Source organism: Argopecten irradians, chromosome 4 (genome assembly GCF_041381155.1).
Source record: "Argopecten irradians isolate NY chromosome 4, Ai_NY, whole genome shotgun sequence".
In the NCBI taxonomy this organism is placed as follows: Eukaryota; Metazoa; Mollusca; class Bivalvia; order Pectinida; family Pectinidae; genus Argopecten; species Argopecten irradians.
Window position 1 is genome coordinate 48,832,749 of NC_091137.1, and position 27,345 is coordinate 48,860,093.

General features: G+C 36.2%; 1 protein-coding gene across 1 annotated transcript; it reads left to right on the top strand.

The window, feature by feature from the left end:
* Positions 1 to 21,454: 21,454 nt before the first annotated feature.
* Positions 21,455 to 26,427, top strand: LOC138321896 (uncharacterized). The gene is made up of 3 exons (XM_069265912.1): positions 21,455 to 22,205; positions 22,812 to 22,956; positions 23,972 to 26,427. Exons 1-3 carry the CDS (start codon positions 22,106 to 22,108, stop codon positions 24,672 to 24,674), a joined length of 948 nt encoding a protein of 315 aa, XP_069122013.1. The 5' UTR covers positions 21,455 to 22,105; the 3' UTR covers positions 24,675 to 26,427.
* Positions 26,428 to 27,345: the final 918 nt, after the last annotated feature.

Consider the following 27,345-nt stretch of genomic DNA (forward strand, 5'->3'; position numbering starts at 1 on the left):
TGTATAAAGTACATGAAGTGCAGTTTGCCGGGTCGAATATAGAAAGTGTTAAACACGGTCTAAACATCCCCAATTTTTGTTTTCCTTTTTTTTTTTTTTTTTTTTGTGGGGGCGAGAAATGATAAAATATCGCATTCCACGACCTCGTGTACACGAGGTATGCGAAGTATAGGTTATATGACTCATACGCACGTGAAATGCAGAGAACATATCATATTAGGAACATATCATATTAGGTGACATCTTCTCTGCATTACACGTGCGTATGAGTCACATAATATGACATGTTCTCTGCATTATACGTGCGTATGAGTCACATAATATGACATGTTCTCTACATTACACGTGCGTATGAGTCAAATAATATGACATTTCTCCGCGTTACACGTGCGTTCGATACACCTAATATGATATGAACAGGTCATATATGGTGACTTATACGCACGTGAAATGCAGATAATGTCATATTAGGTGAATCGAACGCACGTGTAACGCGGAGAAATGTCATATTATTTGACTCATACGCACGTGTAATGTAGAGAACATGTCATATTATGTGACTCATACGCACGTGTAATGCAGAGAACATGTCATATTATGTGACTCATACGCACGTGTAATGCAGAGAACATGTCATATTATGTGACTCATACGCACGTGTAATGCAGAGAACATGTCATATTAGGTGACTCATACGCACGTGTAATGCAGAGAACATGTCATATTAGGTGACTCATACGCACGTGTAATGCAGAGAACATGTCATATTAGGTGACTCATACGCACGTGTAATGCAGAGAACATGTCATATTAGGTGACTCGTGTGTTTGTGGAATGAAATTAAAGATAACATTTGGTGTGCGTGCGTATTGTAAAAAATATACGTGTATAGTATGCGGAAGCATATTCGCTGCCTCCTTCGCACGTAATAAACAAATACGTTTCGTGACTTGCACACATATCTTTACCAAGGATGCGCATGGAGAACCTTTCAAATGTACTACTGTTAAGCAACGCTTGTAACATATTTTATTTCCCATTGTATATAACCGACTGAGTGTCTCTGTGACTTAAGAGTTGGTAAGAAATTACCCAGCAGAGTTATCGATCTTTCACACCACCATTGATGGCTTGCATCTGATGTTCTATCTTCACATGTCTAATGAGTGATGGCGTCTACTGTTCCAAAACTGTCCCAGATAAGGTCAAATGTCCCCATTGAAATCTATCAACGCAATCCTAGCCTGTCTAGGAACAGTGTGGGTAAGGAAACAGACCATTATTTAACTTGTACAGCAGCCCAAAAAAAAAAAAAAATATAATGGTATACTTTCATCATACAGACAGTAATCTACCTTTACCAGAGTAAATACATGTATAACACGTTCAGTAATCCAACCGTGACGAGAGGTGTTATCTGTATAACACGATCAGTAATCTAACCGTGACGAAATGTGTTATCTGTATAACACGGGCAGTGATCAACCTTGGCGGGAGGTGTTATCTGTATTACACTGTCAGTAATCCAACCGTGACGAGACGTGTCATATGTATAATACGGTCAGTAATCCAACCGTGACGAGAGGTGTTATCTGTATGACACGGTCAGTAATCCAACCGTGACGAGACGTATTATCTGTATGACACGGTCAGTAATTCAACCGTGACGAAATGTGTTATATGTATGACACGGTCAGTAATCCAACCGTAACGAGAGGTGTTATCTGTATGACACGGTCAGTAATCCAACCGTGACGAGAGGTGTTATCTGTATGACACGGTCAGTAATCCAACCGTGACGAGATGTGTTATCTGTATGACACGGTCAGTAATCCAACTGTGACGAGATGTGTTTTCTGTATGACACGGTCAGTAATCCAACCGTGACGAGACGTATTATCTGTATGACACGGTCAGTAATTCAACCGTGACGAGAGGTGTTATCTGTATGACACGGTCAGTAATCCAACCGTGACAAAATACGTTACCAGTATGACACAGTCAGTAATCCAACCATGACGAGATGTGTTATCTGTATGACACGGTCAGTAATCCAACCGTGACGAGAGGTTTTACCTGAATGACACGGTCAGAAATCCAGCCGTAACGAGATACGTTACCTGTATGACGCATTTAGTAATCCGACCAGGATGAAAATTGTTATCTGTGTGACACGGTCAGTAATCCAAACGTGACGAGAGGTATTATCTGTATGACACGACCAGTATTTCAACCGTGACGAGAGATGTTATCTGTATAATCCAACCTTGACGAGAATTGTATCCTTATAACAAGGCGAACAATCCAAACGTGACGAGAGGTGTTATCTGTATGACACGGTCAGTAATCCAACCGTGACGAGAGGTGTTATCTGTATGACACGATCAGTAATCCAACCGTGACGAGATACTTTACCTGTATGATGCTGTTTCCTTACAGAGCCGAATATTTCCCTGGCACCAGATTTTCAGCTGATATGATACTTTCAGTTTCGCTGCTGTTCCCAGTTAACACCTAGTTCACAACTAACTGCCTAATGGAACCCATATTCTGATGTCGAGTAGCTTTATTGTCATCGTCTGTGCCGTTTTCTCGATAATACTTTAAATCCCAAAATGCAAATTATACACGACATTGCAAGCCCGTCTCGGATAAGTTGATTCATTCGGGGCGGCGGGCTGAATGATTGTTATTAAGCCAGTTAACCTTCCAGTAGCGAATTCTGTCATTTGGCCTCCACATTTACTTATGTTAAATCTAATCGATTGGAGTACTCCACAAAAACAAAACTTCTCTTTATAGTCACATGCCCGATAAACATGGCGATATTTGAACTCTGTGATCAATATGTAGCTATTCCAGTGGCCATTCAAGCGACTGAGGAATTGTGAAGCTTTCCGCCTGGTGGAGTGTCACGATCGCGTGGAGCTATGTGAGGGTCGATACATGTGGCCGGCCAGATCGCCTGTGTTTACAAACAAGTCGCTTATACTTCACAATATCTAGGAAGTCTGGATATTGTTTCTGTCAGTCTGGTTTAATTATTCAATCAGCGCAATTCTAAAAGGATGGAGTGACAACATAGCCAATCCAGGCTCTATATAGATATATGTTAATATTGCTTAAATAGACAAGACCTATTTATCTTCCCACGCAAAACGTGATACAGTGCATACGACATTAGTATAATATGAATATGACGCAACACGTGTCGTATCGCGATAACTTGAGACAGCACGTGTCGTGACCCGATAACATGAGACAACAAGCGTTGTATCCCGATAACGTGAGACAGCACGTGTCTTGTTGCGATAACATGAGACAACAAGCGTTGTATCCCGATAACGTGAGACAGCACGTGTCTTGTTGCGAAAACGTCAGACAGCACGTGCCGTATCGCGTTAACGCGAGACAGCACGCGTCGTATCACTATCATTTACAGTGGCAGCAAGATAATTATGAGATAGTAGGTGGAATAGTATTTACAAAAAGTGTTTATTGTTGTCAGTCAAGTCTTCAAAGTCAATCATGAAATAATCGAACAGCTCATTATTTTGTTATTAATTATTGTATGTCACAACATTTTTGTTGCCGATATATATATAGAAAACCAATAAGCTAACGACAGCGTTTTAACTTAATGCACTTTAACATTGTTTATGTATCGTGATGCTGTACCCAGGTGGATTGCCCTCCCTCCATTGTTTTGGCGCTGTCCACTACAATCTCCAGAGGGGCCCGGGACCACTCGGCTATCCGCCCATCTATATCACTTCAAAACCTTTGGTATGGTCCCACGAAATGTTCTTACTCGTTGTGCCCTTTCCACTGGTCATCTCGTTTCATCCGCAGTCACATCGAAGTTGTATCTGCTTCGCTGCACAGACATGTTTTGTCTATCTGATCTAGTTATACCGATAATTCGTAGAATTTCTGGAACAGATATCAGTCCATGTAAGCTTCTTTGTACGACGACCTTTCCACTTTAGCCATAACGCTACTCCATGCCTTTGTACCAGCTGGCTATTCTCCTTATCCATACGTGATCTGTCTTGCAAAAAGACCTTGTCTGACCACTTCCATACTGCCCATAATGTCATTATGCCTCAGCCGTGATTCTGCCTCTGTCACTGTCCTCTTCACTAACCACTTCCACCTAGACCTAATGTCCAACTTTGCAACTCCCACCTTATCCCATTTGCTGTCTTTACAAGAACAACAACCGGGTGACTTCGGTGACCTTAACTTCGTCTGTCTTGGACGTCAGTTTTAGCATTGTTCCTGAGCTGTACTTCCAAATACTACCAAGTCTTTTGAGGAACAGTCACCTATCTCCTATATCCCCCAAGCAGATCACTCTGTGGTGTCAATCCTTCCTTCTTTAAGTATACGGCGTTTGGGCTTCGTATGATGATAGTTTCGATCTTTCTAAGAGTCAACCCGCTACGACTAGTACCGTGCTGAGTCTGCTGATTGCCATCCATGTAAGCTAGATCAGAGGTTGTCGTCTTCACCTAATTTATCGATGGTCCTCTACTCGTCTTTTCACGGATTTTACAACCAGATTCATGGTCGAAGGGAATATAAGATCCCTGAAAGATTCATCCTACGACTAGTCTAACTTTCAGATGCTGGCAGGTAATAATGATGTACTGCACTGCGTCTATCTTTCTCGGGAAGATGGCGTACTTCTCCAGCGTGAGGTACATGTATGCGGCATAATTGTGTATATGTTTATGATGATCTAGATTTTTTGCCGTATCTGATAATAGCTGTTTGACTAATACTTTAATCAGGGCCTGTAAAAGTTTGGTGATATATTATTACATTGTATAGCTTCATTAGCTTGGTAAGATAGCTGGGAACTCATTTTCAAGAACCATGAGATTGTGTTTAACGTTGTGTGAGACACATTGTGAGACACATTTAGTACCAAGTACTGATATTGTGAGACTCAAGCCATATGTGTGAGAGATGGCCATCCAGCGCATAACAATATTATAAGCCCTTTAAAGTTGTATTTCTTCTTTTTCACCATCACAAACTCTCATAAAATATACAACGCGTGAATATGGATGCTTATATATGATGGTTCAGATCCATCAGCACGTAAATACTTTTGACATAGCGGCAAATGTTGCATGAAATATAACACGTTTTGAAAGAACCGCTACAGCCAACGCTATGTTTCAAACTTACGGGTAATATCGGAAAACTGAGTTGCATCACGTGACCGACATTGGCGATACCCGTACAGATCGGAATAGATCGGAGTTGCATCACGTGACCGACATTGGCGATACCCGTACAGATCGGAATAGATCGGAACAGTTCGGATACTTCCGAGCTATTCTAAACGTGTACACATTAGAAATCAATATTTCAATTATATTATTTGATGACTTTACAAAAGTCGGTAAATATCGAATGTTCAAAACTAAGAGTGGCGGAGAAAAATATGTGGAACACTCTAAATGTTTTTACTGTGACAAAAATACAACAAGTCCCAGACTAGTTTGCAATGTTAGACGAAAGAGAGGGCATCTCTTGTGTCCAATCCCTATCTTCAGCAATATATGACAATAATTAATTTTTTCTTTGTTTCTGGCTTTCTGATTGGCCTATTCATTTTTTTCATTCCAGGATGAAAAAAAAATCCGAGAATGGGGCGGAAACCCGACGTTATCGTGACTTCACAATAGAAACATTGACGTTGCGTACTGATTTGGAAAAAATAATCCATTGTGAAAAAAACTATGGAATCGAACGTGTAAACGTATTTCATTTTATAAAGTAGCCTGGAAAATTAATTATAAGCAACGCGGATTCACACAGTTTGAAAAACAAAATTTATTTCATACCGCGATGTAATTAAAAAACAGTGACTTCAATGCTTAAATAAAAATTATGTTTGATATAAAAATCAAGTAACATTTGTATTACACTGTAAACTTTTGAGTGTTAAGTTACACCAAAAAAGGTGGCACCACAGCTGCCTCCTTTTTTGGTGTAACGTTACACCAAATTTTTAGGTTACACCACTGATGTAAAGTTACACCACTGGTGTTAAGTTACACCAAAAAAGGAGGCAGCTGTGGTGCCACCTTTTTTGGTGTAACCTTAATCCTGAAAAATTGGTGTAACGTTACACCAAAAAAGGAGGCAGCTGTGGTGCCACCTTTTTTGGTGTAAACTTAATCCAGGATAGGTGTAACCTTCATCCAAAATAGGTGTAAACGTTTTCCTAAATTGGAGTAACATTCATCCAAAAAAGGTGTAACCTCATCCAGGATCGGTGTAACCTCATCCCAAATTGATGTTCATCCAAAATAGGTGTAACCTTCATCCCAAATTGGTGTAACCTTCATCCAGGATCGGTGTAACCTTCATCCCAAATTGGTGTAACCTTCATCCAAAATAGGTGTAACCTTCATCCCAAATTGGTGTAACCTTCATCCAGGATCGGTGTAACCTTCATCCCAAATTGGTGTAACCTTCATCCAATATCGGTGTAACCTTCTTCCCAAATTGGTGTAACTTTCATCCAAGATCGGTGTAACGTTCATCCCAAATCGGTGTAACCTTCCTCCAAGATCGGTGTAACCTTCTTCCTAATTTGATGTAATCTTCATCCATGATCTTTATACCTTTCTTCTCACATTGGTGTAACCTTCATCGAAGATCGGTGTAACCGTCTTCAAATTGGTGGTTCCTGTACACGTTTGTTTATAGCACCATCTACATCCTGAAAAAATTCAAAACAAACCACAAAGCATCTTGTTCTTCTTAAAATTTACCACTTAGTAGTTTAATGTAACAAATTTAAGGGACTAACTTGATATAATTATATATGTTAAAATTAAAGAGTCTATCACCAAATTTCTATTAGGGGTATATGTATAACTATGAAACAACAAAGAGTTAAATTTATTTACATAATATCATTATGTCGTTACAATTTTTTAGGTATGAATTACATTGTATATTCCTGTTTGTCAAATGCATATACGGTTCCGAAATTGTTGTTATTTATTGATTGTGTAGATTTAAAAAAATGTGTAAATTCATTAGAGAGTCATAGTACAATGTACCTGCATTTGATTAATTTGTTCATTATTGAAATATTTACGTGTACTGTACATATTTACTTTTATACATTCTAACACATGTACAGATGAGAATGAGTTTGTATAGTATACAGTTAACTATTTTCATGTTTTTACATTTAATTGCTGTATATGTATTAAACATCAAAACCTAAATCACTGTCTTTGTCAGTGACCATAATACAGTACGCAAGCGATTCTAAATACTATATTTTATTAGTAATTTTACATTTTTTAAAACTCCTCTCCAGAAATCTATTGCAACCATAAAAACTTCCAAGTTGACAACATAAAAACTACTTATCTAACGCTTATTTTGAAATAATGTACATGTTCTTCCGTTGCAATATGTGTGAGTTGTGAACGATTACACATCAAAACAACGTTTGATGACGCCGCCATTTCTTCTTTGTCTATATAGTAAAATGGCGTCATAAAAATTACATGTCTACACTAAGATCGATTTACATGTATCGATAAATATGGTACGGAATATATTTTAGATAATATATATAGGATGCAAAAAAATGTCCTTACTCAGTACATAAAATCTTGTTACGATTTAATGTAAAATTACTTTTGTAATAACAATTAAAAATATGTAAAATTACTAATAATATATAGAAAAAAACTCACTTGCGTACTTAATTAAATTATTATGGCCACTGACTGTACGTTGTACGTAACATGTACATTAATATTGTACGTGGGGAGATAAATTGTACATGTAGATACATTTAAAAAAAAAGGTTCTAATTACTTACGCAACACATGTACAACCACCACACTTGATAAAGCCTTTAGTTCCCATAAGTATCCAGCAATGGCTCCCCATTCTGTCGTGTCTCAGGTATACACTTAACTTAATATGACCGTGCTGCTGGTGATACACGACATTACTGATGTGGTTCTGTTGGAAAAGTTTATATGCGCTGTCATCTTTAAAATGCCTGATCTGGTCTTGACCCCAACCACAATCACTGCTGAGATCCACAAAGATATATCCAAACCCGATATCGGGTAGCTGCGACTTGCAACTTGATATGGCATCAACAACCATCGTCCTCCTATTTCGAGATGTTTCTTCGTAATCGTCTGTCTCGAATGACGATAAATTTAACTGGTCGGCAACTTCGGCTAATTTCAAAAGTGCCCCTTTAGTTTTGTTAGATGTTGTAATTCCCCTCTCTGTCAAATGATCTTTGAGCTGGCCGCCATTTTGTACAGAACATGCCCTAAATAAAGTCCCTTAGGCCTAAGATTTGGTGTAAAGTAACACCATTGTGATGTAAGGTAACACTTCAAACGAAGATATGGTGTAATGTAACACCGCTGAGGTGTAAGAATACCCTTTCCAAATAGGCTTTGGTGTAAAGTAACACCACTGGGGTGTAAGGTTACACTTCAAACGAAGATCTGGTGTAAAGTAACACCGCTGAGGTATAAGGTTACACTTTCAAGTTAGAATTTGGTGTAAAGTGACACCACTGGGGTGTAAGGTAACACTTCAAACGAAGATCTGGTGTAAAGTAACACCGCTGAGGTGTAAGGTTACACTTTCAAGTTAGAATTTGGTGTAAAGTGACACCACTGTGGTGTAAGGTAAAAGTGCAAACGAAGATCTGGTGTAAAGTAACACCGCTGTGGTGTAAGGTTACCCTTTCAAATTAGGATTTAGTGTAAAGTAACACAACTGTGGTGTAAGGTTACACTTTCAAGTTATGATCTGGTGTAAAGTAACACCACTACGGTGTAAGGTAACACTTCAAACGGAGATCTGGTGTAAAGTAACACCGCTGTGGTGTAAGGTTACCCTTTCAAGTGAAAAGTTCGTGTAAAGTAACACCACCGGGGTGTAACGTTACACTTTCAAGTAAGAATTCGGTGCAAAGTGACACTACCGTGGAGTAAGGTAACACTTCAAACGAAGATCTGGTGTAAAGTAACACCGCTGTGGTGTAAGGTTACCCTTTCAAGTTATGATTCGGTGTAAAGTAACACTACTGTGGTGTAAGGTTATCTTTTCAAACGAAGATCTGGTGTAAAGTAACACCGCTGAGGTGTAAGGTTACCCTTTCAAATTAGGTTTTGGTGTAAAGTAACACCACTGTGGTGTAAGGTAACACTTTCAAGTTAGGATCTGGTGTAAAGTAACACCTCTATGGTGTAAGGTTACACTTCAAACAGAGATCTGGTGTAAAGTAACACCGCTGTGGTGTAAGGCTACCCTTTCAAATCAAAAGTTGGTGTAAAGTAACACCACCGGGGTGTAACGTTACACTTTCATGTGATAATTTGGTGTAAAGTTACACCATTTTGGTGTAACGTTGCACACTTACACCAACTTTGGATTGAAGTTACACCAAATTTGGGTAAACAATACACTTTTCATTGTTTGGATTAACTTTACACCAGGAACGGTGTTATCGTTTTTTTACACCGATATTGGTGTTAAGTTACACGTTAAAAACACCATAAATGGATTAAGTTAACACTAAAAGTTTACAGTGTACTATGTATTAGGCTACTGTAACGCATGTAGCATTTAATGGTTCAAGTAACACTAGATGTGTAAAGTTGGTCTCTTTCACATCCATACAACAGTGTATTTATACCAGGTTCACCGTGTCTTCACCCATGTCACTGAAAGCAGCGTAAACGTCACACGATCGTGAAAAAGTGATGATGGTAATCGTAGATTGAAAGAACAAGCCAAATATATTACGTGCTTTCAAATCAACAGAAACAATCAGACCTAGGGTTAGATTTAATTCACCACTGAACTAGATACATTTTATTCACAACACCAACAGCTTTTCTTTAATGATTTTAACGTTTGAAACTCTATCCCATCCGACATCAGTAGTAGAAAGCTCATTAGCTAGGATACGCTTCTCATCGTAGTTACGCTTCTCATCGTAGTATCGATCACGTATCCTTTGTCGTTTTCGTTAATGTTTTAAGTGCTACGCCGGGGTTATATTTTTTTTAACAGAATGCTGTACATTTATATTTACTAATTGGTAGAAAGCATCTCATTTCTAATGCGGGCTTTTTTAATTCCCTTTTTAACTTAGTTAGCTGTTGTTTATCAGATTCGATGTAGACTGAGTTTAACAATGGATAGAGAGAGTGGAGTGTTGATATCTTAAAGCGTTGCTTTATGTCACCCACAAACTTTTTCATCATTTCAGGAATATGTTGCTATATATAGCATGAATAAAATAAATGAATTTTTATTACGTTACAAATTCGTTGTTTTTAAGACATTTTAGCAGAGACAAAGACAGCCTACTTTTAACAGCGTATTTTCGACACGATTTAAAATTATGTGTTTTAATGCTTACAATTATTAAAGTCAAGATATTCATGTCATTGAACATATTTCGTGGACGCTAGTTTTGGGATTTCTAATATAGCTCGCGATTTTCGCAAACTTCAACCGCCCACCAAATCATTTTGGTCTACAGCACCAAAGAACACGTCCTCTTCAGGCCAAGAGACTCTGTTACATGGTGACAAGTCACTAGTGAGATAGATATGTAACAAAATATATGGGTGATCGGATGGTGTGGTAATTAAGCCACTCGCCTTTCACGTAGCTGGCCAGGGTTCGATCCCCGGCACGGACGTGAAAAAGTCAGGGGTCATCTACCCGATCACTTGGGTTTTCTCCAGGCACTCCGGTCGGTTTCCTCCCACTCTAAATACCCCTCGCGCGCTTTTATACGAGCCATCGAAAGTGATTTGTATAAGTTGTATAACTTGTTTCGCAATCGATGTAAAAGAAATAAAAGTTATAGTTACGTAACAAATTTTTGTAAAGATTCTCACGTCCGACGGGTCACCTATTTCAAAAATTGCCGGATCCAAGAGATCTGGCCTATCTGCTCGGTCGCCATTTTGAATTCCAATATGGCTAATGTAAAAATCATTATAAAGCTATATAGATATTGTGTTTAAGTGGCCGAAGAGAACAAAACAGTACATCGCTGTCATAGGATAGATCGTATAATAGAATGATCTGGAATGATCAAGAAAATAGACATCATAAATCGTGCTAGGAAGGCTATAGTTTAAAGTTCTAAGGCAGTGATTTGATAAGATAATTAAGTTAGCGGGATGATCCTAGACAATTAGCAGTGACATTGACATATCTTAAACCGTCATCTGATAAGCTGACAATGTTAATAAGCTCCCCAAGTAGTATGCATGATATCGAATCGTGCGTCCTTCACAGTTGCCTAATGGAGAGATATTGTTCATGTAGATCATATTTGAACATGTCATCGTAGTAACAGAAAATAAACTATATATTGATATACATTTATATAGAAGAAAAAATACCAATAATCTCTTAATAACCAGTCACACCCAAAACACTGACTTATTCTATACAAAACACATTATGGGGTCAAGTTGAACAGATTTGGAGTAACAGACCGTAAATATCACTCGCTGACAGACAAAGCCAAAATAAATATTACTCACAAATTCGTTTAGCGGGAGATAAAACATGCAATACAAGTTTTTAAAAAGATAAACTATTAATTTTCAACAAAGTCTTATAAGACATGTTTCTGTCGTTTCCGTGGAGAATAAGACTTTTTAGTACTCGAACTACATGGATACCAACACGCTCGCCGACACCTATATCTAAACTATTTGTGCCAGAACAATAATATAATCCCCGATTTCATTCTATTCTTTGCCCTGCATGGTAGGGCGTTAGAATGGCACCTGCTGTTCCTATTGCATAATCATAAAAGGAGACTTTTAGTATCTTAACTTTTGTCTTCTTCCTTACTAACTTTCTTCTTAACGTCTCCCTTGACACCACCTCACTTTTGGCCTTCTGTTTTGCGCTCGCCCCTGTGAGGTAGGCTCTGGGTTCTATCCCCTGGCCGAGACACACTAAAGTCTATAAAAGTGGTAGTTTCTTCTCCTGCTTAGCGCTCAGCATTTAAGGAGTGGGACGATTGGTTCGCCCGTTGTCAGTATAATGTGACCGGGTGGAGTGTGTTGCTTGGTGTTTACGGCGGTATGCTTCAGTTATATAGCATTATAAAAAGGGTGAAAGTTCCACTATACAAGAAGTCATAACATGAATATGCCACAGTCTCCCAAAATATGCACCACGCACTTCATACACACAACACATCTCATACAAGAGGGGCCGTCCTTACGTGACCCTATATAGCTATTAATAGGACGTAAATCGAATCAAACAAACAAGTGAACAAATTTCATTTTTCATCAATACATTATACCTAAAAAAATGATCGATTAGAAATCTGCCGCTTATAGACACAAGTAATATACAGACATATACATATACTAACTTTACTCATATATAGATATCATTAATTTGACAATAATGAGTTCTAATTTGTCTATTAAAAATCAAAACCATTTGTAATTATTTAAATCATCAAAATGTGGGTAACATTTGATGCTATATAATATATATATGAAAAAACTCTCCTTTACCTGTATGAAATTTACGACTCATATAACATATTAGCAACTAAGTTGATATATTTGGTATAAGTCGTGTTATGTGATTTACAAGAAAGTCCTTACTTGTAAACTAGGGTCTTGTCTCAGTAGGGAAATCGTCGGCACTCAAAAACTGTCAGTCAAATGTTCCTCATCATGAAATATACAAAGTGAGTAAAAAGGTAACGAATAAATTCGCAATGATCCATCCATCGCGCAACACGGAAGCGATTTAATAAATACATACCCACTGGTTCCTAGACTACATCTAAGGAAGCCTTAGAATAAAGCATGGCTTCTCTAAAGACTTGCCAATATCAAACAGAGCATATATGATACATTTCATAGAAAATATATAATAGCATGTTACATCACAGACATTGATCTTTGAATGACTTCAATCATGTTACATCACAGACAAGTATTGATCTTTGAATGACTTCAATCATGTTACTGTATACATCTAACGATAAACATCAAACCGCGAAACGCTTCAGGTCGTCTGCTAATTAAGAGAATACTAAGGACAGTTCTGTAAAAAATACAAATCTCTTTGTGGTAAGCAATCTCATTTGCTGCTATATAAAATAAGCATACTAAGGAAAGAACTTGGCTTTGTGGCTCTTCATGTCATCGGAAAAAATGTGATCGGCACCTGTCGTTTGTATGATGTTTGAATAATCAAGGTTTCCCGTCAACAGACATGTTTGCATGTCATGAATTCGAATGTCACATGATTTTGTAACGAGCAGACGACAGGACCTAATGTTGTCCATGACACTTGGTGTTCTTTTAACTCGTTCTATTAGTTTATCAGTCAGCACATTCATGCGAAGTTTTTCTGCTATTTGTTTAGATCGACGATTGCGTTAGAGATGTTAGAATTTATTTGGATTATTTTTACCAGCTGGTGTTGTTCCGACAACACGCCATTCGTTTGAACATGCCACTTAAAGAGGGTACATATAATTAGTTGATAGATATTTGAATTTTTGCCGGATATTTTGATAAAAGTATCATTAAACTGTTATGATCATGATTATTTTTTTTTGTATTTAATCGATGGATTAGGAAATAAGTGTGGCTTTAAAGAATTTATCTTAATGCTAACATATCCCATTTGAAAAGTTGCGTGACTCATTTGATATTCATCGGAGTATATGGAAAAGCGTTTTCGTCATCACGCACGATCCTTCACAACAGAACAGAAGTACATTTTATGTTTGCATGTGTCTGCTTCACCATCCAGAGTAATCACTTAGAAAATTGGTAAGTTTGCTAGTTTTTTTGCCAATGATCGATTGCGAAGCGCCATAATATTCTTCCTGTAGAGTATGTTGTGTTCTCTCTGGTAAATTACTGAGATATTTAGCGGTAACGCGCTGATTTAGTTAGAGCACAAAAAAAATCAGTTGTATTGAAGCAAAGATTTAATGTACGCTATGCATGTCGTACCTTGTCTATTCTTGCTCTGGCTTACTACCATGTTTATTTGTGACTGTTTCCCTAATCTTCTGCTGATGATAACATACGATATCACTAATGATGTGTTGTATGAAATCAACGTAAGGCAAGTTTTATATTACATTATCATTTTCTACTCTTGTTACGCCCAAGTTTTATCAATATGGATTAATCGAGATGACTACATAACTTTTTTTTACTTCAATGACGGATTTTCAAAAGTATTCACCAGAAAAAACAACACAATTATTTTAAAGTTAAAACCTCAGTGCTATCCGTAGATATCACCATTAATTTTGTGTCTAACTGTTATAAGTCAATTGGTGTTTTAGTTATTTATTTATTTATTTTATTTACTTATTTATCCATTTATCAATTTTTATTTATTTATTTATTTATTTATTTATTTATTTATCCATTTATTCATTTTATTTTTATTTATTTATACATATATATCTCATTATTTTTTTCTGTATATGTATCTGTAAAAATATTTATCCGGACAGATACGAGAATCTCGTTTTAAAAATCTAGATAAACCAATAAAAAAAAGCTTTATGTTTTACATCTGTTTAACTTTTCGTCTTGGTGTTTGAATACATTTTAACGACGTCATTAAAAAACACCTTCGGGTGCCAAGTCTTCGACGGAGGGTTTCTAAATTATTCAGTATTTAAACTATTACCATAATTAGATAAACGTGAAAGTTGTAACACGAAGTTGTGTACTAAACATACAGCACGAACTCAATCGTAGCTTATCAGTAATAAACACTAGGACCGAGCCTTTCTTACACGGAAACGGCTATATTAGAAGTCCAGGTGTTATATTTTCTATTCTCCTGAGGAGTCACAGTAGAGTAACATTTCTTCCTACTGCGGTGTAAAGTAATGTCTAGACAAATCCATGGCAGCGCACGGTAAGTCAATAACACACGTGTATTTTGTTTCAAGGCTATTGGTACTACTGTAGCACTTGATACCACCACAGGGAATTAATTATAGTTAATGTGTTGTTAGACCACTTCTAGGACTAAAGTCAATTGCAGACGCACGTGGGCGACGGTTCTGCATGGAAAAATAACCTATACTGTTCCCTAACCTCGGTACTCCAGGGGTCTCTTTCACTGTCGTTACACCAATCCTGAAGCAGTACAAGAGAAAATAAACTGACCAATTACGTGTTACAAATATTTCCTTTGGAAATTACAGAGATATACTCACCTTCAAAGCCATGCATACATGTACAATGCGCCGTTACTCAATTATTTTAATGAAGATCAAAGAACCAATCTACGTGCTCATCCGTTGTCACACAAACATTAGAATTCAAGTGTGCTATGACATATTCCAGGGATGGATATAACGACAGTGATAGTAATCCCTGGAAGATCAAGGATGATCGTTTTCTGTCGTTAAGTAAATGTAATAGAGATGTATGAAATATTCATCAATGTTTGCCACTCTTTACCTTGTAAGACAATAAATATTCGTACGTGCATTATTTCTGGTTGGGAACCTGGAAACACTTTCGTGGTTAGTCATGGTGACAATTATTACAGTATGTTTCGGAGTGTTCTTTTCATTATCATTTTCGTGGTTTCATAGCAACCGAGAAACCAACGACAGTTTCTACCACACAAAAATTCTTGTAACCCAGTATTAACTCATGAAAGTATATTATTAGGGTCTTACGTCTATCGCTACCTCTAACCTGAGTCTTCAGAAACGGAATTACGAATTGGAATAGGTCTGGTGAATCCACATACATTTCTAGAACATCTAACCGGTCACGAAGTAGGCATTATAAGAAAATCTTTATGTCTATTGCATCATTACACAAGTAAATGTATATACGTTGGGAAATGGAATTCCATGCAATTGGTTTCTTGTAATAAACTGAAGCCCCTATATCGGATATTTCAATAACCACGAAGTATGGAACACTGCGCCGGCGGCGACGATTCACCGAAATTCAATTCCGAGGACAAAGGATTGGTGAAGACTAATATGTAAGATACATCAAATAGAAATCGAACCATCTCACATACATATAACTGTATTACCCGACTGGTAAGCTATATTACCTTGTATTACATAGATAGGAAACTCGAGCTGTCTTATATAGCGTTGTTTTTTTGTATCAAAATAACAAATCACATCCATGTAATAGCATTCTTGTTGTACTGTTGAACTCTATCGACTTGTGGCTGGTTTGATTTATTAGTTCAGATAAAATTCAAATTACAAAAAATAATCGATAAGTCGGAGTTTTATTGGGTTTCTTTTGTTTTCGAGGTAACGAAAAATGATTGTAAATTGTCTGGAGACATTATATGTTTATCTGAAGAGCAAAATCGAAACAATTTTATTTCAATGAACAAGTTATTATTAACTAAGCATGATGATGTCAATCTTTGATGCCGTCCGCTGTGTATGTCGACTTTTTTTTTGCAGCGTAATCGATAACCGACTATAACAACAGTGTAATATGCACGTAAACTGTGATATTTACGCCAACACAATCCGCCGTTTTACATGATAATGTATTTTTATGGAGCAATCAAAACGTACTGAGGGCGGGATAACACATACATATTCATACCCGTCAATTAACGACCTCGCGCACACTTACACTCTACTATACAAAAAGGTGACATGCCGCCTCGGGGATAGCAGATGCTAGGAAGATTAAATTAATTGTATCTAATGTTCAACATAATCATTAACGAGGTACAATTTCAACAGGAAATTCACATTAAACATTTGGATCAACAAAGATACATTGTGTTTAAGTAATTAGACATATCAAAGAAACACAATTCAACAAAGGATGACAATTTATTGAACATTTCGCGTGCCTTATCCGGGCCTCGAACTCACGATCTACGGCTCCCAATCGCCTAGCGTCGCCTTTTACCACCGTTAAAACGTTCAATGCTTTAATGTTCAACAAATGTATATATTGCTTTGCACGCTCTTTGTTCTGAGGGAAATTGCAGAAAATGGGGGACAACACTTTGCCTTCCATTATTTTGAATATGTTTGCTTTGTTTGATTGATATTATAGTACATGTACTTAATGCTTTGTCCGATTATTGTACAAAACCAAAGATAGGTGCGATATTAAGCTCATTCCAAATGTAGTCAAAAACGTGCAACCACAATGATCTCTGAAAAAGATGTTTTGATTCTTCGTTAATATATCATTTGACATCGCCAAGCCAGCCTATGCCTTTACAAAAACAAACACTAAATTATTCTTAAACATTAAGATTGGTATATAAATTGTAAATTATATCAGACAACGAGAATTAACTTTGGTTATATTTGACGTCCTATTTACAACCAGGGTCATTTAAGGACGAAGAAAAACCACAGACCAGCGATTGGTACCTAGCAATTGCCACACATGGGATTCGAACTCGTGGCCCAGAGGCTAAGGGCTTGTATTAATAAGTCGAGGCATCGAAATATTTTCCCACCAAGAAAACCAGCAAAATAATTTTACAACTCAAACGCTACGGCCAAATCAATAGGATACACGATCGAAGTAATTTCAATAATGATATGTTTATTCTATTATGAACCCTAAAATAGAAAAGAAACTAAAAAGATAGCCGCTGTTTATGGGACGAAATATGCCTCATAGCGGGAGAATACAACTCAAAATTGATACAGTCCAATACAAAATTGTATAAGTCAGATTGCTGTATTCTTTAAAATATACATTTCATAAATAGTTGAATTCAATTCAACAACAACCGTGTTTGTTGACTTGTATGTGTATGTATGAATTATAATTTCCTTGGGGATAGTGTGTGACCTACTATTGAGAAAGTTGTTTTTGCTTTCATGCGAAACACTGAATCCATAGTAGGGCTAATCAGAACCGATATTAGACGCTATGAAAAGACCTTGAATATTACCTATGGGCATATTGACAATGTTCTGTCATGAAAGGACAACACTTCCATTGATTGCGGAGTTCGGATAATATCCTATGGACATTGGTGAAAACGATAGTACTATCTTGTAATTATCAGCTGCCCGCGTCATTTTCTACTGTAGAGAAAAATTTAACCTTAAATTCCTAATTCATCAAATGGCATTCTTTCGCTTAACACTGTTAACGGTACCGAAGAAAACTAAAGGAGGAATTATTATATTGTATTTTGTAAAATATACGATATATGATATTCCATGTGTTCATTAAAAAGGGTTTCCTTTCTCTTCATAATTATTTTTGTGGGTAGGTTTTGATGGTAATGATGTAAAAACGTTGCTAGTAAATGACCTTAAAATCATCAAAAAAATGAAAATACAAAATGAATGTTGAGCCCAATTGTTACAATATAACAATAAGTATCTAAACATAGATGAAACTGTCGATAAAATTGTTAAGGCTGTCATAGCATCGATTGACTTTGATCACGACAGTTGGAGTTACAGTTGACTGGTTCGCCGGTTGTCAGTATAATGTGACCGGGTGGGATGTGTTGCCTGGCGTCTTCGACGGCATGCTTCAGTGATATAGCACTATAAAATGGGCAACATTTCCACTATACAAGAAGGCACAACACGAATATACCACAGTCTCCCAAACGACGCACCACACAATTCAAATACAAAACATACCACATACACGGGAGGTCGTTCTTGACCCTGGTTGTTAATAGGACGTTAATTTATTCAAACAAACAAACAAAATATAACAGCATGGGTGACTCGATCATACCCTGTAACTTCAGAATGATGCTCAATCCATCAGTAAACATAATAACAGTTAGCTTCAGTGTTAACTGATCGCTTATGTAACTGCTATGAGATTAACTTGATTCATTTCTACCATAATTCGAATACATTTCATTTTTATGCATTTTGTCTGCATTTGCAGTCGGCATCAAACAATTTTATGATGACAATGTTATAAATTCCATGAATCTAATAGGGATTAGATCAGGACAATAATCCAATAAACCTTTTTTGATATCAGCAATATAATAGCAATGCATTAAGCACGGTTTTAGCTGGATATATAAAAGGCAGCAAACATCAGCAATAATACAAGCATCTGGTTCCGGGATATGTGTGTAATACCGTATACATATGTATAAACGTTAATAACTACACAGAATTCATACAGTGTTGTAATTCTTGTTTCTTGTGTTTTATATATGTTAAGATGAAACGTATGTAATAAGTCACTCAACAATTACTGATAACACTGTCAAGTTGTGAATTAAGATTAAAGACGACTTTTTGGCCTGTTGGTATGAAGGAGAAGGAAACATTTAAATATATATTGCAGACTAAGATATCATGCTTTTTGACAATACTGTCAAAATCCATTTTGATCACCTATTTGACTTTATAACATAAAACCTAAGCGAAGTTAATCATGTTTTTTTAAAGTTTTGGTATGGTTAATTGCTGAATAAGATATCAAAAGCTCTTTTAATTTGTGCGTACTGTATTCAATTATGGAATATATTACGGGATATCAAACTTCATGAAGTGATTGAAAGTTTTTGATGTTCTCAGTGTTTTTCCTTTTTTACGGATATAATGGACGCACGTTAGCGAAAACTAGCGATCGTCTTTTTGCTACTTTTCGAAAGGTTTATCATCCTCAAACTTGATATTTTAAATCACAACAATAACAAACTTGTTGTTTAAGCCCGCAGTGCGATCAGAACAGAAGAAATAATGAAACATTCCATCCGGATTTAGCGGGAAACTGTGTTAATTTCCGAAGCTTAGTAAAAAGATATTTTCATCTGGTGCCCATGAGATGTTTTCAACATTTACACGATCATTTTATATATTGATTAGATTTGTATCCTTCGGTATGAAAATCCGAAATCAAGAAAACATATACACACGTGTATGTGCCGGTTCGGTTCCATTCGATCCCATTCATGTTTTATATATTATTCATACGCGTCTGGATAACGTTCATACAAAATTAACTGAAATTTCTCTGGTTACATGTACGTTATTTAAGCGAGCACACACCGACCATGTAAATATTTTGTTTTGTATCTCCATTTACATCGGCGATTTATTTGCATACCTCATCGTTTGATCGAATTTAAGCTTTAATTGTTTCGTTAATAGCGTTATTGTTTGTTTCATATAAAATACATTATCATAATATAAAAGTAAACACAACCGTCGCTTGGGCGTAACTGTGTACACTTTTAATGGAAAATAGCATTTTACAGATAGTATCGAGTTGTTAGGCGATTGTTTACGATATATAAAGGTTTTGGGATTTAGTCTGTTTGCTAATTGCAGATTAAATTTTTATAATGCAGAAGAATATTAGGCAAAAAACAATAGTTTTATTGTGAGATATTCCTGTACATCGCATACGCCGTGGTAATATCGCGTTTCTATATGCTGTCGTATAACGTAGTATTAAATGTTAGGTTTGCATGCATGTTTTTTTTTTTATAAAATATGCCATGACGTCAAAGTAAACATACACTGGACAGTAAACAAACGAATATCTTCAGTATGACTAAGTGATTAAGATTTCTGACTATTCAGCAGAAGGCGGTGACCAGATTCTTGTCAATCAATATTCTTCTATCGCTAAAACCAGACTCTATATAATGATCATTGCTTTATGTTATTGTACGTAAAACATGATATTTCATATAACATTTCCCCCTAGATCGTTAATGTTTGCTATTGGACGAAAAACATATTCAAATAATGGCGTTGCTTTGTGACGGTTCTTTCAAAATATATGATATTTCTTACAACATTTCCCCTTGGCCATTGATATACATGCAAGCATATTCATATATAACAGCTATCTTAACAGCATTGGGGTACCATAACGGCCCTTCACTATGACAAGGCTGAACTAGTAACTCGTGACTATGATACACTGGCATTTACACACCCTATCTATTGCAATGGTGATAAACATATTGCACCCTTTTTGTTGTTGTTATTTTTCTTCAGTTTAAATGAGTGAAGTAATGCTTGATGACTGATGCGCACACATGATGCAAAGGAATCAACACACCCAATCTATCGTATCAATGGGGACAAGTTACGTCACCGGAAATGATATCGGAGAAACAAAAATTACGAAAAAAACGCTTTTTATCATAACTTTTGTGTACGTCCGATATCAATTCCGGTAACGTAGCTTGTCCCATTGCGTATGCATGACAAACATTTTCCTATCGTGCTTTTAAGTTTAGTGAATGAATGTTATACAGGATGAGTGATACTGTTGGTTCACCAGCTGAGCTCAGTCTATGCTAGTTGTGACAGGCTGTGTAGGGCCTAGGTGGTGACATTTCCATTCATTTAGAAGTCGTGGTATCCGCAGGTCAGCGAAGGGCTTGTTTGCCTGTCAGTTTTCGCTCTCTGCAACACCTAGGCTACACGCTACTCGTTACAAACATTTTTCTGACCAAGACCTTGCACCTCCCACCGACAACGTCATGACGCGTTTGAAATCGCTCGAGGATACAACATACTGTTTTTAGATGTGGTGTTACCTGCATCATATTTACACACAAATAAACGTCACTGAATTCTTGTCAAAACTTGTCACACACAAACAACATAAAATGCAATTCATAAACAACTGTAAATCAAGATATGTTTCAAACCCTGATTATCAATATTTACGTATATTTCATCACTGCATTAAGAAAGATTCACTTGTAACCCAGCTTCACATTGCATATACTGTGTTTATTTTATGATTTTTCAAGCGGTGATGTGACCTTGACTATTTGGTGGTAGGCACCACCCAGGTTTTGGTCCTGCGCAGTAGGAGTTGGGACGTAAACAGAAGCGCCCGGGGGTATTGTCGTATATGTTTTAGCTACATCGGTAGTAAACAACGTTATTGACTCAAACTCCCCTTCATCATCCCGCACTTATGTTGTAAACACGACTTTGACAAATGCTTATCTATAAACAAAACGAGACACAAAGACTATAAATACGAGGGCCAGCTCTCAGTAGCTGAGAAAGTATTCAGGACTAGATCATATCGTCAAGATGATAATGTTTGTGATAATACCCATTACTCTACTGCTTCTGTGCTTTAACGGAACTTTTGCTGTTGATTGGAAAAGTCCTCTGAAAATCAAAACATCAGGTAAGTGCCTATTTCTGAATTTAAGTCAAATATTATAAATTACATGGGGAGTCAAAGGGAACGCAAAGCAGGGTAACAACATCCACCACAATATGAATATACATTATAGCGTCACTGGTACATTATAACAATTACATCACTTACACTTTCGATCAGTGATTACACTGGTTACAATCATGAGTTTACACGTTACGTCACTTAATTAGCCAATTGCAACAATGATTACACTATAGATAACACCAATGCTTAAAAACTTTACGTTAACGATTTTACACCGGTTGCATCTTACACATTTTTACCATTTAATTTTTAAATCAAAAGCGAAAAAGAAAATAAAAATCATAATACACCAATGATTACATTGGTCTCTCTGTAGTGTCTGTATGTTTTATTGTAATTATATCTTTTTCGGACTTTGGGTAGTGCGGGGCTACTGTGTGTTAACACTATTTTATTGTAATTCATATTTTTTAGACTATGGGTCAGTGCGGGGCTACTGTGTGTTTATGCCTTATTTAATTGGAATTCCATTTTTTTCAGACTACGGGTCAGTGCGGGGCTACTGTGTGTTTATACCTTATTAAATTGTAATTTCATTTTTTTCAGACTACGGGTCAGTGCGGGGCTACTGTGAGTACCCTATGACGTCTGGCGGTATCACGGTCCAGCTGGAGATACTACCGGGCTCGAGTTTTGATACGTTAGATTGTTTCCACTGCGAGTGTACGAATGATGGTCTTCACTGCGACGGGTAAGTAAAAAACACCAACATATTTTATAGATGGGTTCCCGCTTTTTGCGTTTAGGTTTCGCTTTCCGCAAATTCGAAGTGTAGATAATTTCAATATATATATATATATCACCTTTTATAAATATAGCAAACCCGTGATCAATTAGAAAATAAATGATAGTTAAAATTTATACTACAAGTTTTCTTTCATAGTTGGATAACGTAAACTTGTTAACTTGTATTTCCGAGGAAAAAATATAATTCAAATGTTTCCAGAGAATTTTCATTGAGCGATTATACGGGATCACATCGTAAAACAAATCAATATTCAACAAAATATAAAGTATCATATGCGATGAAAGACAATAAGATGGCGTCTGCTTACGTTTTGTATTCTTAGTATGTTGTATACCCCAGTTTATTCATTGATTTCTTATTTATATAAAACTTTATCAAACTTTTATTGATAAGTACATTTCTTAACGTTCAATTTAATGTTCATTTCATAATTTTCAACATCTGCATGAATTATTTGTCGATATAAAATCACGTAATTTTCTACTGTGCTACGTAGTTATATATAATACAAAAATCAGAGAGCAATTTAAATAAATTTTGAAACGTTTTATCGTGAGACTACACTCTATGTGTTTTGTTATAAGTCCATAACATAAAAATCTATTCAAGTAAATCCACGTAATACAATCTAAACGTGTGAAAAACAAACATTCTTGAGGCACTATTTTTTCTATAAAATCACCGCACCGTTGTTTCAGCCAATCACAAACGGTGTTACAAACGGCAACGTCATGTTTTACATTATGAGTTGATAACAGAAATTTTCAAGCAAATGAAAATGCTTGTTACTAAGATTGAATTATTTCGGTATCAAATACCTTTTTAGCTGTGTTTCCACCAAAGAAAACTTTTGTTGGTTTAAAATGACATGATATGACTTTGTATTGGGTATAATCATCCGCTTATGACCATCTAGTTGTTATAAATAGACAAATATAGACGATGTGATTTTTTTCAGGGTTGGTGTAAATGGCTGGAGCCTTAGTGGTCCTCCAGAGTGTACGGTAGTGGCGGACGGATGTAATCCGATATTTGTTCTTCGGGCCAATAAGAAAATCGACTGCTTCACTCGTCGTCCGGTTGGACAGCTCCCTAACGGTGAGCGCGGTTACACTTTACTTGGACATCGTGGGTCGAGAACTCAACCAACGGAAAGCAAACGCAAAGATAAGCAAGCAATACCTGTAACATCTGAGAAAAAGCAGGACTCATTTGGAACTACGAATGGACTCCCTCCAACGGTGACTGCCAGGTCCGCGGCCTATAGGGCAGATACAAGTATGTTTCGGTTGGCATCTGGCGACAAGTCTTCCATTAAAGACACTGCCAATTCTAATTCGTTCGTGGCTAGTAGACTCACCCGCAAATGGCCAGTAAATAGATCAGCTGCCTATCGACAAACTCAAATTTCCTCATATCCTTCCAAGTTTAAAACAGGGGATAGAAGAATGTCAAAATCTGAAACCATGGTAACCGGACAAAATGACGGCATATCAGAACAGACAGATCCTATTCTGGCAATGATTGCTCGGAACTCAGCGAATTACGTGATAGATAAATCTTTCGGATTGGAGCCTCGTTCCAGTCAATTGATCATGTCACGTGATACACTCATACCTAAATCAGACTTCCGGCGATCCAAGGACAAAATAATGTTATAACTTGTTCGGGAAATTTAAAACATATACAAATGTATTGATGTGCCTTCGAACCAAAGTTTGACAATTGAACGGTAGTGTTGTCATAGTTTCTTGGTATTACTTATGACAATGAAATGTCTGTCTGTCATTCATACGTTGCTATAGTCGTGTAGCTATGGTCAAACACGGTATGATGCTGACATAGCTTAGGTACATATCTGCTGAAATAGCATAGCTGTGTGCCAGATAAAATAGTAGAGCAATAAGCATGCTACAGTTGCAGAGCTATATACCTCCTGACGATCAGAGCGTTTAGTTCTCTGTAAGCACAGCGGAATACAATAGTATATCAGCTCGATGTAGGTCACCTGCCTGTGTTCAACAACTTCAGGTAGGATTTCGATAGCAAATGATACAGGCAGGTTTTTATTACCATTACTGTGATCTTCTATTCTCATTGACAAAAGTGAAATTATTTTGTTTCATTTCTTTTTGCTTTGATGTCGAGAAAGTTAGTAGGGTTTTTATCTAATGGAATTTATTTACACCATCTGTGGCCACACTATAACGATATTTAAAAGGTATACAAGTAGAATATGTATGATATAAATCAAAACCTTCGTCAGTATTCTATAAATATACCCTATATTATACCCCAACATATAACTTACAATACTCTTCCTAAAGGATATCTTTATAAGTTACCAGTATCAAATTTATATATATCTTAATAATTTCCCAGCATGCACACGTATACACGAATAATGCCTACTTATCTCCTAAGTGTTAGCCAATTATTATAGAAAATAGTGCTTTTAACTCTTGTTACTGTGATCAATTTGAAGTTATCATGAGTCATTGTTGTACACTGACAATGTAAATATGATTTATATAAACAATATAATATAAATACATATGAAATAAATAAGAAAATATATATCATATTATATATTAATGACGATGATCTTTAGAACCTGTCAGTGTTGTAGGGACTAAAACTTAAGAAATCCAAATAAACATTAAGTGTATTGATATATAGAGTAGAATGCCGAGGATACATGTGGTCATTATAAAAGATATATTATACCTCATATTCGACATTCTTCAACGAGTCAAAATGATATTATAGACTTCAGTATCAATCAGAAACGTTCAATAGGACGCTATGATACAATCGCCATTTTCTGCTTAAGTAATTGTAAAACAAACGACATTGCACGGTTAGAGTTTGTAATAACAATCTAGAGCGGCATTCTGAAATTGAAGACGTAATTGTGTGGATGTGTGTTTATGATCAACTTTTGTGTATGTACATGTACAGTTACTCATTAATTCATTAGGGTACAGTCGTGGATTTAGTTGAAAAATGTCTTAAATAATATGTAAAGAAAACCCATCGTGAGTAAGTCATATATCGCGTGTATGTAAGTGGTTCGTTTGTATGTTTGTAATCCATTCGTTTGTTAATGTCATCAGGAGCAATAGCGATCATTTTACGTAGTCGAGGTAAAGGTGACTGCTGTATATAGGTAGTTCTATGAAGATTGTGTGGTATCAATAGTATTGAAGCCTGTTTGTGGAGTTGATGTAGTGTAGTGCAAATGAAGACTTTTATCACAAAGTAAACTTATGTCTGGTACAGTAAGTATATACGATTATCGAGATAGTATTCATCATTCATCATTTTATCTTTCAACTTTTTTGTTTTTTATTTGTAATGAACGACAGTGTTTGTATCAATGTGAAGATGTTAATAAAAGAAAATTAAATGATACTTTTGTCTCTTTCATTTTATACATAAGAATTACAGACTTGTTGAAATGTTATCAAAGTATCGATTTTGACGGTCTTAAGCAATATTTAAAACTTTAAGGCCTTAGATGACTATTTGCGTGTTCACACTACCCAATATTGCAGATGATGATAGTTTTTCCTAATTGCCAATATCAATTGAAATAAATAAGATAACAAAACATGCATGGTTTGTGCTGTAGAGGAAATGCTACTGTAGAATTAGAACTTAACTTGGTACTCTCGGAGAGAAATCTACCACATCGACAACATCAGAATAATTCAGTCTATTCAGGTGAAATCTATGGATCGACATGATAAAATACTATTTTAAACAAATTCTCTTTCATGGCTACAAAAGTTTGTGATATGTATTTCAAAAAATGTTCGCGAAAATACACACTTAAGCATTGAAGTCACTATTTTTTTTTTTATTTCATCGGGGTATGAAAGAAATCTTGTTTGCAAACTGTGTGAATCCGCGTAGCGGATTCTCACAAAAATTTGCAAACCAAATTTATTTCATAACCCGATGAAATTAAAAAATAGTGACTTCAATGCTTATAATTAATTTTCCAAACTACTTTATAAAATGAAATACGTTTACACATACGATTCCATTGATTATTTTACAAGGGGTTATTTTTTCCGAATCAATACGCAACGTCAATGTTTCTATTGTGACGTCACGATAACGTCGGGTTTCGGCGCCATTCTCGGATTTTTTTATTTATTTTTTTTTTCATCGTGGAATGAAAAAAATGAATACGTCAATCAGAAAGCCAGAAACAAAGAGAAAATTAATTATTCAAATTTGAATGGAAAGTTTTATCAATGCAAATGATGTACGTTTTAATTCGCGGATATAAATGTTCGAGAATTTACATTGGTCGGAAATTTC

Bases quoted from the DNA above. Each gene is read 5' to 3' on its own strand.
- LOC138321896 (XM_069265912.1), top strand. From the start codon at position 22,106: ATGATAATGTTTGTGATAATACCCATTACTCTACTGCTTCTGTGCTTT. The intron at 22,206-22,811 runs GTAAGTGCCTAT...CATTTTTTTCAG, and splicing joins TCTGAAAATCAAAACATCAG to ACTACGGGTCAGTGCGGGGC. The intron at 22,957-23,971 runs GTAAGTAAAAAA...GATTTTTTTCAG, and splicing joins GATGGTCTTCACTGCGACGG to GGTTGGTGTAAATGGCTGGA.